This window comes from Cotesia glomerata, linkage group LG5 (genome assembly GCF_020080835.1).
Source record: "Cotesia glomerata isolate CgM1 linkage group LG5, MPM_Cglom_v2.3, whole genome shotgun sequence".
Lineage (NCBI taxonomy): Eukaryota > Metazoa > Arthropoda > Insecta > Hymenoptera > Braconidae > Cotesia > Cotesia glomerata.
Genome location: NC_058162.1, coordinates 6,862,574 through 6,877,284, shown reverse-complemented (window position 1 = coordinate 6,877,284; position 14,711 = coordinate 6,862,574). Strand labels below are relative to the sequence as shown.

Below are 14,711 nucleotides of genomic sequence, written 5' to 3'. Positions count from 1 at the left end.
TAGATTAAAAAATCTTATAAAGTGACACGTTCATAAAATCAAAAAAAAATCATTTTTTTATTATATTACATGACATAAGATACAGCTTAGCATATAATATATAATATATAATAAAATAATAATAATAATAATAATAATAATATAAAGAAATAAGAAAAAAAAAAACAAAAAACTTCGTACATTGATTACTGGTATAATACAAAATTTTCAACAGTTGAGAAATCAAAGTTTTCAGACCGATTTTTAAAAATCGAGTTTTTATCAAATTTCTACGTTTTGAAGTTCTAGAAAGCTCTTCTGACTGTTTTCACAATGGCGTCTATAGGTGTTCCTATGTATATCAACCTTGTAAAAAATTAAAAATGGCTTAACCGATCATATACTTTTATTAATAATTATCCTAATCATGTAGAAAAGATATCCTAAAATATATTTGCATTACAAAAATAAAATTTAAAAAATTCTATATGAGTATAAGCCCTTAAATGTTTTATTAATTATTTTATTTATTTGCTCTGAAACCGGAAAATAAATCTAGAAATTTTGTCAATCTAAAGAAAAGGAATGTAGTAAATAAAAAAATGTATTAAGAGAAATTAAGGGTAGACAAATTAGAAAGACAATGTCTACTTAACTTAACCCCTAGGCACTTTACGAAAACAAGAAATTTAATGCTGACAAAGTTCGCCCCAGTAAATGTACTACTGAAACATAATTACCAATTCTAGTTTAATTATTGTTAGTTAATGTTTCTCTCGCTCTTTCTCTCGCGGGACTAAAACATTTAGCCAACTTCATTTGTCTCTAACTTCACTTTAATATCGCACGTCTTTTGATATTCAAGGCCTTATATGTATATATATTTATGCATAATTATTTTTATAAATGTTTGGGTCATCTGTTTATCTGTTTTAACCAGCGATAAGCTTGTGTCTTTCTGTCGAACCAGAATTTTAAATTAATCCTCATGGTAATTGTATCATGCAAAAAGGTCCACCTCGACATGACGTAATTTTATTCCATTATCTTACTTAATATTTTGTTCGAGCTTTACTTTACTGTTTGTTTATTTTTTTCAGACAAGTTTAAATAGCTTGAACGATTTGTGCACTCACTTTGACGTTAATTCATTAAAGTCTAAAATTTGTAAGCAAGCTCAGAATAAAAATTCACATAAGAAATCGCAATCAAAATTACGTAAGTAAATGTAAGTTTTTTCATTTTTTGAAGTGGTATTTTTGATTGAGACGTTAATGATTATAAACATTTTTTTGGTTATGAAAAAATTTTTTTATGTAATGTAGTTATAAAAATTAATTTCTTGATAAGTTGACTCGGAACTTTTAAAATTTGTAATTATTATATTAAGGTGACACAAAAAAGTTATGTCGAAATTTTTATTTGTAGAAATCGCTCAAGATTTCAAAAACTTTCTTCAGATGCCGGATAAATATTTTTTAATTAAAATACAGCAGTAATAATTATTTAGTTTGACTTTTATTAATTTCAAAGTGTTTTATTTATATTCTTGAGTGTGTCAACTTGATAAAAAAAATTTAAAGCTCGTTAATATTCAAAAGTTGCTCGAAAAAAATTTTAATACTTTAATTTGAAAGCTTTTAAAATTTTGAGCGACCTCTGAAAGAATTTTAATCAAGCTGCTTTTTGGACTGGCTTCAAACATGAAATACTAACATATTTTTTATAGAAGATTCAAAAAATAATATTGACCGATTTTTTGTGCTACCCTAATTGTTAATACAATTGAGGTAAATAATAATGTTACTTTCAAAATAATTAATTACTGATTTTTAATACCTATAATCTCTTAACTAATTAATTATATTAAAGTAGGCCGACATTATTAAAATATGTCCTAATTTTTAAGATTTTTAAAAATCTTTAATTTTTTTTTTGTTAATTATGAAAGTAAATATCTTTTGTTAATACTTTAAAGAAAATTTTCTTGAATAATTATCAACATGAAAATACTCGTTTATTAAACTGAACATTTTCATTCTATTACAAACATCAGTACCTTACATTACCTGTTACATCCTGTCAGATTTTATCTTTTTCCGAGTTTCGTCTAAAAAATTTAGAAACCAAAAGTTTCTAAATTCTATTTCAAATCATCAATATTTTTTTCAAATTATCAAAAAAAAATCTAAAGCTCGCCACTTTTCAAACTAATTTTAATTAATTTTTCTTTCAGAAGTTGAAGAATTAAATCAAAGCGAAACGAAGAGTTTCCTCAACAAAAATGAGGTTTGAAGTTGTATTTTAATATATCACTCGTAACTTGAACTGGCGTCACTAATTTTTTCGAGTCAGGTAACTTTCCCAGCAAAAAAGTATCTCAGAGGAAGCAGAAGCGGGAGTGGTAACGGTGATGGTCGTAGAAGCACCTACCAAAGTGGTAATATCATCAGAAGGTCCGAGTGGAAACTTGGGTAATTAAAAATAATCCGGGTTGGTTGCATTGGCTCTTACATAGACAGGAATAAAAGTTTTTCTGATAAAAAGTATTTTTTTTTTAACTGCTTTAATGACAGAAAAGAAGAAAAAAACGGAACACCCCGGATACTGAGAGTGATAAGACGACACAGTTATAAAGGTTGTAGGTTTATTTTTACGACCTAAAGACAATTATTTTTAACAGCGGTAAATTTTCATTATTTCCAGGCGATTATAAAGATAAATTTAAAGATCGAGACAAATCTCCATCAGTGTGTCTGGAAGAAGATAAAAGCAAGAGTAGTGTCGTTCTGCTACATCACGATAAAGACCAACACCAGGAGCAAGAACAAGAACAAGAACTCTCTCTCTTCAATTTATCCTGTAAGCCGGGGAAAAATTACGTCAGAGTTTCCAAATCAGAACAGACTACTGTTACGGAACCTTTACCTCCTCATAGACTGACAACGCCTCGAATATTTGTGTATGTTTCTATACTAAAAGAAAAATTAACTTGATTCAAGAACAAAATTCTTGAACGAAGAAAATCATTTTGAAAAATTTTTTTTCAAAATAGTTTTACAAAGCCAAAAAAACATATAAATTGGTAATATGATATTTTGGTATTAGTAACGTAAAATAATGCAGTCGTAACATCGTTAAAAAAAATTACATCGTGTTACAGATATCATAAGGACGTATCTGATAAAATATACCATTGAAAAGGCATTATAAGAGTTTGTAAAAAATTTTTTTTTCGGGAATTAACATATTTTTATTCTAAAAGTATAATAGTGATAAAATAGGGATTTTTTTTTAATTAAATTAAAATTTTTATCCACCTTCATAGAACCCAAAAAATTAAAATTTTTGAAAAAACAATTTTTTTTTTTTTAAGATTTTCACAACCCAAAACGACCCTAACGTACCACTCCCAACAGTTAAAGTCGGCGATCTGAATACAGCAGTTGAAACCGACTATAAATAAAGAAAGCTTGGAAAATCCAAAAGTGTACACCTCTTAATCTCATTTTTCACAATAAAATTGATTAAAATAAAATATAAAAAGCAAAATAATAAAAAACAGAAAACTCTGCTATGGTTTAGTGGCGCCATAACTCTAAAGTGAGGAAAAAAAATACTATAATAAAATGTATAGATAGATATACAAAAAAATTCACAGTCATATATTAGTTTTTATAAACAATAATTTAACGACAGTGAATTGAACGCTCATATTAATTGAGAAAGTCCGTCGTGTGTTACTTTAGATAATAAAAAAAAAATTATTCCGGCACGATCAATTTTTCGACCAATTTCCCTGCCGTATACACCAATCCATAAACACAGACACACGGACGTCCAGAAAAGATTATTTTTAATGTTATTATTTATAATTGTTATTGAAATATATTTTATGTGCATGACAAATTATTTGACTTGATATTAGTACACTCATATTAACCTGTAAGTGCGATATAAATAAAAAAAATCAATTTCAATTTCGAGAAGACTGCTTTTTTTGAAGTGTCGAGAGTAGAGCACTACCTCAACGCTTCGTTTATGAGGCGTGCAATTAATAAAAAAAAAAATTTAATAAAAATTTAATTTTCAAAAATATCTTTATTATATAAGTGAAAAAAATTTTCCTTGCAGTATTGTACTTTTAGCTCATGATTACGTCGATTTGAAAAAAAAAATTATTTATACTCCCTTATGGCATCTGTAACGCAACTTGATAGTTGTAGATATTCTTGGTCCAAATACCTCTGATCAATCTCTTATACTGTTTAATTTTGGATGATTTTTCGAACATAACGTCAAACTATACAGTTTTGAATTTTCCAAATTTTCTACTAATTTCCAAAATAACTTTCAGAAAAGAAAGTACAGACCCATCCCCAAGACCACGACTACCCCGCCGTCGGAAAACTCGTCGCCGGTCTACAGTAAAATACGAACCACTGAACGTGAACATAATCCAGCAGACCCCGGAATGCCGGTCATGTAAATCAAACCCAAATGACCCGGCGTCGAATCAAATGGCCCTGCATCATCAACCAATCAACCAGAAGTCCAGTCGCAAATTAGACGACACCAAGCGGGTGTTCCCATTCAGGCCAACCCCTAGCGGGAATCTCAAAGTCATTCCCAATCAAGTGGTGTTCGAAACTAACAGGGTGAGCGTGCTGGTCGCCGATCCAAAACACACTAAAGTAAACGTGAAAGCTGAGCTGACCAAATCTGACCCTTCCTTTCATCAAGATTTGCAATCCCAATCAATCAAGCAATCTCAAGAATTTGAACCTGGAAATTTCTTGCAGCAAGCGAAATCATCTCAGGTCAGTTCTGAGTACATTCCACGCACCCAGCCGTACAGAGGAAAGCATCGGTGTCCTGAAATGGACCTCAACAATCGAAATGGAACTCAGCATCAGTCGAGAATTAATCATGAAAATCTCAATCAAGTTCCTCTTGCGTCGTAAGAATAGTTTTGTTTTTTCCCTTTATTTTGGGTTTAAACTTATTTTTAATCAGTGTTTTTTAAACGATAAAATAATCTTATTATTTTAAAGTTTTAACATAATTTTAATTGAACTTTGAAGACTGTCGAACTTTTTTTTCTTCATTAAATGGTGGCTCAGTAAAATTTTTTTTCTGACTGCTTTGGCGCAAGCTCTAAAAGTACTGCACTTGTCGCGTAACCGAGAGATCTGGGTTCGATTCCCAGTCTGGGCTGTCTGATTATTTTTTCAATTATGGAAAAAAATTCCCACTGAGTAGGTCCCCCCCTTTCCCCTATCCGTTCTTTCCCAACTCCCTTAAAATTTGCTTTGATATGGCTCTTTACCGTAAGATGGACGGTGGCGTTGTTGTTGTTTGCTCGGTGGGTCTTATATACGTGACTGAATAAAGTAGTCAGTACTTGTCTCGGATAGCTTAACTGGCAGAGCCCTTGGCGCGTAACCGAGAGATCTGGGTTCGATTCCCAGTCTGGGCTGTCTGATTATTTTTTCAATTACGGAAAAAAATTCCCACTGAGTAGGTCCCCCCCTTTCCCCTATCCGTTCTTTCCCAACTCCCTTAAAATTTGCTTTGATATGGCTCTTCTTCTATTGATGTCAAATAATAAAAAAGCTTTCTATTTCTAACATATGCATAGCAAGGATACGTTTTTAAAGTAATAAAAAAGTATAAAATTTAAAAGAAAATTCAAATTTTGTTCAACATTTATTCATTCCAAAAAAGTAATTCATTTAAAATAAATTTTTAAAATTTTTCAGCCAAATCGATCAATAACTTTTTGAGTTATAGAACGAGCAGTTTATTATTAAACAATAGATATACTGAAAAAAAAAAATTTACTTGATTCAAGAGAAAAATTTTTGAACCAAGAAAATCATTTGGAAGAACATTATTGTCTTGAATCAATACAAAAAAGTCTTAGATAAGGTAAAATTTACTAAAATAAAAAAAAAATTTCTCTGTTCAAAAATTTTTTTATTTAAATCAAGACAATGAAACATTTCAAAATGATTTTCTTGATTCAAGAATTTTTTTTAAATCAAGTTAGTTTTATTTTAGTATATAATCAATAATTAATTTTTTGAAATTCCTAAAAAAATTTACCCTCTTTTAACTTCCATAGATTGGGTTTTACAGCAGATCAACCGATCAATTGGGATAATATAACCTTGCCGGAAAAAAGCGATCTGTATTGCGAACTATCCAATCGTATCACTAACTACAAGAACGCAGATTGCGCAATCAAGATCGGGAATGACGAATTTCACTGCCACTTGCTGGTTCTGCAGAGCTACAGCACATTTTTCGATGAGAAAAACTCCAAGAATATTGATCTTACTGAAGTAAGTACCATTTCTTTAAATGACCATCAGAAACTGGGCCCATAATCTGGTGAAGTAGAATGAAGAAGGCCATTTTATCCCTTGCAATATTTATCGTTTATGTCGGGGAAAAATCCATAAATTGACCCTTCGGGACAAGTGACGTAAGCCGGGTTTATACGAGCGGCAGTTGGCTCCCACGATGAACGATTCAACGAGGATCCTGAATGTTATGTCGTTAAAATAGTGTGCGCGTGTGTGTGGAGGATCACGGAATGGCTATCGAAGACTAAAGTGATCTGGCTGGATATTATCAGAGGTCACTTCACGCATGGAGCAGTCATAATCATGCCAGTTGTACGAATTAGCTTGGTACTCAAGAGCATTCCAGTCTGAATTCTGGATGCATAAAACCCTTCAGCATTCAATGTCCTCAAGGGATGCAGTTGTATAACAAGATGATTATGGTTGACTAATTGGCATGCGTATATTGTCAATCATTGATTATTGCACTGAGAGAAAGCAAAATTATTGGCAAGATATAGTAAGGCTTTGAATCAAATAAAAATTATTTTGATCAATTTTTCTGGAAAGAAAATATATTTTCGATAATTACACCGGCCCACAAAAAAAAAGTGCTCTGTACTTTTGATCGGACCTACCTATTTTTATATATTTCGACGCGCTGAATCCGAATCTGAAGTCAGTTTTGCCCATACACCCTCAAAATTTTAAGTAAAATGCAAAAAACCCAAAAAAAGGCAAAAAATTGCGAAAAACTGCAGCAACATGAATGAAAAAATTTTTTTGGACCTAGATTACGTATGACTTTTATGTATTTCAATTCACAGAATCTGAATCTAAACGTTTATTAGCTCCCCGAACCGTCAAAATTTGAAAAAATTGCAAAAAACCCAAAAAAAATCATAAAAAATCGAAATTATCGAGATTAAAAAAATTTTTTGGATTCAGATTGAGTATGATTTTTATGTATTTTGTTCCACTGAATTTGAATCTGAAGTTTTTTTGTCCCATTGACGTTTTAAAATTTTTAAAAATTTCAAAAAATCAAAAAAATCGAGAAAATTGCAATTATAAATATGAGGAAAAAATCTATTAAACACGATCGTTAATGACTTAGGTGTATTTTCATGGATGGAATATGATCTTAGAATTGAAAAATTGACAAAATTTTAAAATCTGTAAAAAATAGCATGTAAGGAGAAAGTACAGAACAATGTTTTCGAATTTCGGACTGTCCTTCGTTTGTATCGAACTTTTTTAGCTTCAAATGAGCTACGCAGAGGGTTCCTCTCTTACCTTTTCTGTTTTCTTCTGGTATTTCTTTTTTTAGCATCCAGCAAAATATTGATTGAACTTGATTAAATTAATTTCTATCGAAAAATCTTTTTAAAAACCATGCGAAGATAAGGAACAATCTTTCTGATTTTAAGCTGTTCTTCACTTGTGTCGAACCTCAAGAAACTGCTACTCTTGAGCCGATGGATGAGAGCGAAGAAGGAATGCAAGTTGACGACGTCTATGAGGAAAACAGTTCTGAGGACGAAGAATACTTGCCCGATGTTAGTCAAAATCAAGATGAACTCGATGAAAATAGAAAGCGAAAAAGAAACCCTTTGCGTAGGTCATTCGAAGATAAAAGGGTTCGACACAAGCGAAGAACAGCTTAAAATCAAAAAGATCGTTCCTTATCTTCGCATGGTTTTTAAAAAGATTTTTCGATAGAAATAAATTTAATCAAGTTCAATCAATATTTTGCTGGATGCTAAAAAAAGAAATACCAGAAGAAAACAGAAAAGGTAAGAGAAGAATCCTCTGCGTAGCTCATTTGAAGCTAAAAAAGTTCGATACAAACGAAGGACTGCAGTCCGAAATTCGAAAACATTGTTCTGTACTTTCTCCTTACATGCTATTTTTTACAGATTTTAAAATTTTGTCAGTTTTTCAATTCTAAGATCATATTCCATCCATGAAAATACACCTAAGTCATTAACGATCGTGTTTAATAGATTTTTTTCTCATATTTATAATTGCAATTTTCTCGATTTTTTTGATTTTTTGAGATTTTTAAAAATTTTAAAACGTCAATGGGACAAAAAAACTTCAGATTCAAATTCAGTGGAACAAAGTACATAAAAATCATACTCAATCTGAATCCAAAAAATTTTTTTAATCTCGATAATTTCGATTTTTATGATTTCTTGCAATTTTTTTTGGGTTTTTTGCAATTTTTTTCAAATTTTGACGGCTCGAGGAGGAGCTACTAAACGTTTAGATTTAGATTCTGTGAATTGAAATACATAAAAATCATACGTAATCTAGGTCCAAAAAAATTTTTTCATTGCTGTTACTGCAGTTTTTCGCAATTTTTTGCCTTTTTTTTGGGTTTTTTGCATTTTACTCAAAATTTTGAGGGTGTATGGGCAAAACTGACTTCAGATTCGGATTCAGCACGTCGAAATACATAAAGACAGGTAGGTCTGGTCAAAAGTACAGAGTATTTTTTTTTTGTGGGCCGGTGTTATCAAGACGACTTTTATTTTTCGAGTCTCTTATGAAGATATGTAAACTTTTCATGTTTTAAAAGCCCTCTTTATAAATTAGGTTGATAAAAAATTTTTAGGGGTCACGCAGAATTTTGAAAAATTTTTTAAATCATCAGAAATGATTTGTTTGTATTTAATAAATCTGATATTCATTTATTAAATCTTTTTAAATACTAGGAAATATTTATTAAGGACTAAAAAGTGGTCTCTAATAAATGATTTATTAAATATTAACAAATATTTTTAACTATAAACAAATTCTTCCATCAGTGTAGAAAGGATTTCAAGTACTTTACACAGAAAAAAAAATTCTTGACTCAAGGATAAATTTTCTTGGCGCAATTATTTTTTCTGTGTATTTCAAAACTTTCAAAAATCTTGAGCGACTTCTAAAAATTTTTTTATCAAGCTTGTTTTTTGAAAAGCTCTTAAATTATAATAAACTAATTTATAGGAGACTCGAAAAATAAAAATACTCAGTTTTTCATCGCGACTCAATTGATCATTAAGGTTTATTTTGGAGAAAGTCAAATTAAATTTCAGCACTTTCTGTTTCTTCAAAAATTAAAATTTCAATATAACTTAGCTTTCTAAAGAAAGAATTTCCCTTGTCAAATAATAATTCCATTACTTTGATTGAAATAATTCCAATACGGGAATAAAATTCACGGTAAATTAAAACTGTTGAAAGGTGGGATCTGTGAATAGAAAAGATTGCTCCACAAAGACTAGGATGTGGTTTTCTTTGTCCTTGATAAGGTCTTTTGTTATTTTGTTCGAGACGGATAAAAAGGAGTGTAGTGATGCTGATGATAGACGAGAGATGAAATGTGATACACATTTCCGGACAAAGTCAATAGAAAAACTGTTGGGTCAAACGATCAAGCTTGGAGAACAATATCCATCTAGTCAGCATGGATATTTTTTGACCCTCCGTCACGTGAAGCTAATCGACCTTCGGGTAGACAGCGTGCTATGGACTACACTATACTCTTCTCTTCTTTTTATCTTTTTACCACTTGACCCTTATCTTCGTGTAAATGTTGATGGAAAATAGGCAGCATTGAAAGCCGCTGTCGTCACTCGATAAACTAACACATGTCTGTTTTTTTTTTATTTTTTTTTTCTTATGACGGAGTAAAAATCATGGATATTGATTTCGTGGGCTCGGTTGATAAATTAAGTAAAAACCTACCTTGATAAAGTGCGTGGTAAAAATAATGATGATGATGTCTTTTATTACTAATGATATGTATGATAAATATTTACAACAGAACAAGAATAATAATAATAATTATTATTATGTTTTTTTAGAGCAGTGTTACTTCAAAGGCATTTTCAATTATATATGACTGGATGATCAGTGAGAGTAATGAAAGTTGTCAACTGCTGAGGCGTGATAATATTTTAGAAATATTTATGGCTGCGCAGTTTCTCGGGATTAAAGGTTTGATTGTTGCATCATTTACTAATTCATTAGAAAATTAGTCCCACTGATATTGATTGAATTTGATTTTTGTATCGAATAATTTTTTGTGCATCAAAAATTTAATTTGTACTATTTTTACCGAGTATTTTAATCAGTGACCAGAAGAAAAAAATTTTCATTATAGACTAAATTAATGTATTTATATTTTACAGTTTCAAGTATTTAAATGATCAGTACTTAACACTTTTTAATTATTGATATTTTTTAAGATATAAACTAGTTTCGATGTTACGCTCATCGAGACCTATCACTCGAGTACCCAAATGGCATTTTTTGTATATTTTATAGATGTGGTATTTGTGAAATAAGATACCCGCGGGTAATAAGGCCTAAGTGATAGAAATGATATTTAAAGTAACCGCTTCCGCTAAAGGCTTCTCTAGTAGAAGCGTCTAGCATAGAAATGTCGCGACAAGCTTATAGAGTCCCGATACAATAATCCCTATCTTCTATATTTCATCATCCGTCATATGCTAAAGTAGCGCAGAAGAATTCCTAAAAAATGGTTTGAGCAAATGGTAAGCATTTTTTATAATTTTATATTTAATTATTTAAAATCATTGTTCTAATTTTTATCAACATCTTAAAAAGGATTGTTGCTGAATTTAAGTGATGATTGATCTCTAATACCAATTTTATTAAGTATAGTATAACTATTTCCAGTATGTTTAACCCGTAGGCCTTATTACCCTACGGTAGTAAAATAAGGCCTATTCGGAAGGTTTTAAAAAAATTTAATTTTGTGTTTGTTTATGGTGAAAATTACCATTACTCCATTATATTTTGTGGCTAATGTATTAATATAAAAATTAATGTTACATTTCAATAGTTAAATGCAATATTTTCGATTTTTTTCAAAATCTCCCTTAGCCTAGGCCTTATTACCCGCCGGTACCTTATATATAATATATAAAATATACTAGAAATTTAAGTGGGTACTCAAATAAAAAGTTTTCAATGAGTTTAATATCGAGATGAGCTTATATCATTGAAAATATCATTAGTTAACAAGATACAATAAGTAATTAAAACGCGTAAATTGCGAATTATTTTTCTGAGTAATTTTATTATTTTTATTTTGAATTATTTTAATAAATTTTAGTAAATTGATTATTTAGATTCGAAATTATTTAACAGTATAACAGTTTTTTTTTTAATTTATTTTTTTTATTATTAACTTGACCTATATGTCAAGTTACTAATGCCAAAAGGGCGTATAAAAAACTTTTTTTGCTCCAATCACCCTGGGAATGTTAGAAATGTGGAAATTCACTGGAAAAATAAGATAAAAAAATTTTTTATTAAATATACCCAACATAAAAATTGAAAAAAAAGACTCCTGGGACGCCAAAACATCGAATTTAAAAAAAAAAAAAAAACTTTATTTGTAAAAATCTAACAGATTTCTGATAAATTTTTATTTTTCACACGTACTAAGGAACGATAACAGTTTAATAATTTGGTAAATTTATTCTACTGTCCTAATCAGAATTATCAAAGTACACAAAAGTGTTTCTTATTTTCAATTATACTAAAAAATTTTTAAATAAACTATAGTTCAAAAAAGTAACAAAAAAACGGCTTAACAACAAACTCAATTAAAAAGTAGAAAATAATTTTCAAATAATTTAAAATAAAAACAAAGCAATCAACAAAAAATTTTTCTTATTATAAGCGTGGGATGGTTCTAAAGTTATTTTTGTAATAATTTTACAAATATTTACATGATATTCATTAGTAACCCTCTTTTTGTTGACATTAAAATGCATTTTTTCGTTTATAAATTTTAATTTTAAATGAATTGAAAATTAATTTATACTTTTTAGTTTAATTTTCTATTAAATTATTTTTTTTTTAGTATCTTAAACCATTGTTTATTTCATTACAACCTTGAAAATTTCTGACACAAAAAAGTATAATTTTTTACTGCCGTGTCATTCACTGGAGCTTTGTTTCAATCACCTTGTTTTAACGGGTTCGCGGACACAGAATTTGATATAAAAATGTCCTCTCATTCGTGCGTTAATCTCACGATAAAAATAATCCTGTCTTTTTATAATTTACGCGTCATCTAAAATAGTATTATGCTTGAAAATCCAACAATAAATTTGAACGCTAACAACTAAAACACTCGTCGTTAAATTTTTATTAACGGTTGTTGCATTAACGTTAATCATAATGTTTACAATGAGAACTAAAAAATAATGTGTAAATTCGTTTAAATTTATATTTTCTCCAGAATTAGAGGAACAGTGTTGGGCGTTTATCGATAACAATGATTTATTTTCGGAAGATACTGCGTTTTTATTGTACGTAGAAGCTCGGAAGCTCGGGAATACACCAGTAATGGAATTGATGGTACCGAGGATAATGAAGTTTTTTCTGTTGCTTGTAAGTACCAAGGACTTTCTCGAACTTCAAGTAGAAGAACTCTGTCTACTGCTTCGCTCGAATTACATTTGTGTCAACAGGTAAATATTTTAAACTATAATAATAATTCATATAATTAAGAGAATAAGGAAAAATTTGTCTCTGGTGTACTTTTATGGTAAAATAAAGTATTATAATTAAATTTAAGTGTAATTGACAAAGTCAGCGTTTTCATAGCGGGAAGTTAAAAACTTTGTGGCTGGCATATCTTTATTAAATAATAGGTTTTTACAGTAAAATTTAGTACCATCAAAAAAATCGTAACCTGAATTTGTTTCTTTTTACAGACTGATATTTTTTTAGCGATGATCAATTTATCGTCTAAAAAATTAGAAGATTAAAGAAAATTTCTCGAGAAGCATATTTTTATTTTGAAAGAGATTTGGTAATTAATTTATTTACAAGTGGGGTCAACTCATACTGGGCCATGTTAATTTTTTTTTTTTTTATCAAATTGATCAATATTTTTTTTTAATTGTTCGTTTTTTAATGTACTTAAAAAAAAAATATATAAAAAAATATGAAAAAAAGATAAAATAGAAATTTTATCCAAAAACATGAAAGCCAATTTGTTTTCCAACTTTTAAAGGCATAAGAGCTATCGAAATCTTTATTTTTTCCTTTCAAGATATTCTTTATCATAAATGTGCCGTATAAACAAGTAGAATAAAAAAAAAATTTTAAAACATTAATTTTTCACCTAGTTATGGTCCAAAATGGGGTTGATCCCACTTGTAAATAATAACCAGAGATTTTTATAGTTAAGTTGGTATTGTCAAAAAGACCTCGATATAAATTTATGCTTTTCTACGTTTATACATATTTTTTGGCGATAGCCAATTTCTAACGTTAAGTTTTTGGAGGAATTTAAAATAATTCGTTGGTTTTATGTTTTTTTCATCACATTTTTGATTATATTATTGTTAATTGATTGTTAGCAATATTATCACTAAAATTTATTTAAAAAGTACCCAAACTATGTGTATTGTAATTGAAAATGGTACTGCACATTTTCAGCCCCCGACAAAATATTCAAAGGACAAGATATCCCAAGGACAAAATATCACTCGATCATAATATCCTCTGACAAAATATTCCCCAGTATAAGGGAGAATACAAAAGAGATTAAGTAAGGAGCTTTTAATCATCATAATACTATTTAAAATACCCACCGCAGACAAAAAAGGCACAGCACGATAACAAGATTATGTGTTAGTCTACTGTCGAATAAACACAAACAAAATCCATAATAAAAGGGCACTATACGGTAACAAGTATATGTTTTGGCGTATTTTTAGATAAACACACACAAAACCACGCTTCAATAAATAATGAAATAATGATCGTAGTAGCTAATATAAGTAAAAAATAATTACTCATAACAATCACGCGGGAAAGGATTATTTTCTCAAGAGATATTCTATCTGAAGGAGATTTTGTCGGGGGCTGAAAACGCGCGAAATCATTGAAAATATCGAAAAATCATTCCGCAAAGATTTTTTTTTATTTATAATCCATAATTATCGGCAGTCACATCGTATAACAAATGTCAAAAAGACATATTAAAAATTTTTTTTACTAACCACTTTTTTGCCAACATATTCTAAGCTTAAAAATTAAAAGAAAAAAATTTTTCAAGCCATCTTGAGATACGCCCTTTTGACATTAATAATTAAAAGCATTTTCTTCTACTGATTTTTTTATCGTTCCAACAATTTTGAGTTGAATGGCAAAAAAAAATTTTTTACGGAATAATAGTAACTAGCAACTTTGCAGTCACTATGTGACTGCCGTGACTTGTGAACTATAAATAAATAAAATTTTGCTTTATTAAATAATGACTTTTGTTAAATTGCACTGTACTTTTTTAACTATTGACGTTTTTAAAGATATAAGCTCATCCCGATGTTACAATCATCA

At 29.4% G+C, this 14,711-nt stretch overlaps 1 protein-coding gene across 3 annotated transcripts in view; it reads left to right on the top strand.

The window, feature by feature from the left end:
• The first annotated feature begins 532 nt into the window (after positions 1-532).
• LOC123266197 overlaps positions 533-14,711 on the top strand; it is a 29,616-nt gene continuing 15,437 nt past the window's right edge. Inside the window, exons 1-11 of one of the 3 annotated variants that reach the window (XM_044730268.1) lie at positions 533-1,008; positions 1,080-1,197; positions 2,216-2,268; positions 2,335-2,453; positions 2,556-2,617; positions 2,686-2,941; positions 4,337-4,637; positions 4,782-4,939; positions 6,107-6,326; positions 10,187-10,319; positions 12,601-12,832. In XM_044730268.1, the coding sequence (XP_044586203.1) occupies positions 982-1,008; positions 1,080-1,197; positions 2,216-2,268; positions 2,335-2,453; positions 2,556-2,617; positions 2,686-2,941; positions 4,337-4,637; positions 4,782-4,939; positions 6,107-6,326; positions 10,187-10,319; positions 12,601-12,832 (1,679 nt within the window). In that variant the 5' untranslated portion in view covers positions 533-981. Of the gene's footprint in view, positions 1,009-1,079; positions 1,198-2,215; positions 2,269-2,334; positions 2,454-2,555; positions 2,618-2,685; positions 2,942-4,336; positions 4,940-6,106; positions 6,327-10,186; positions 10,320-12,600; positions 12,833-14,711 lie in introns of all 3 variants that reach the window. The other 2 variants (XM_044730267.1, XM_044730269.1) reach the window with 2 other exon arrangements.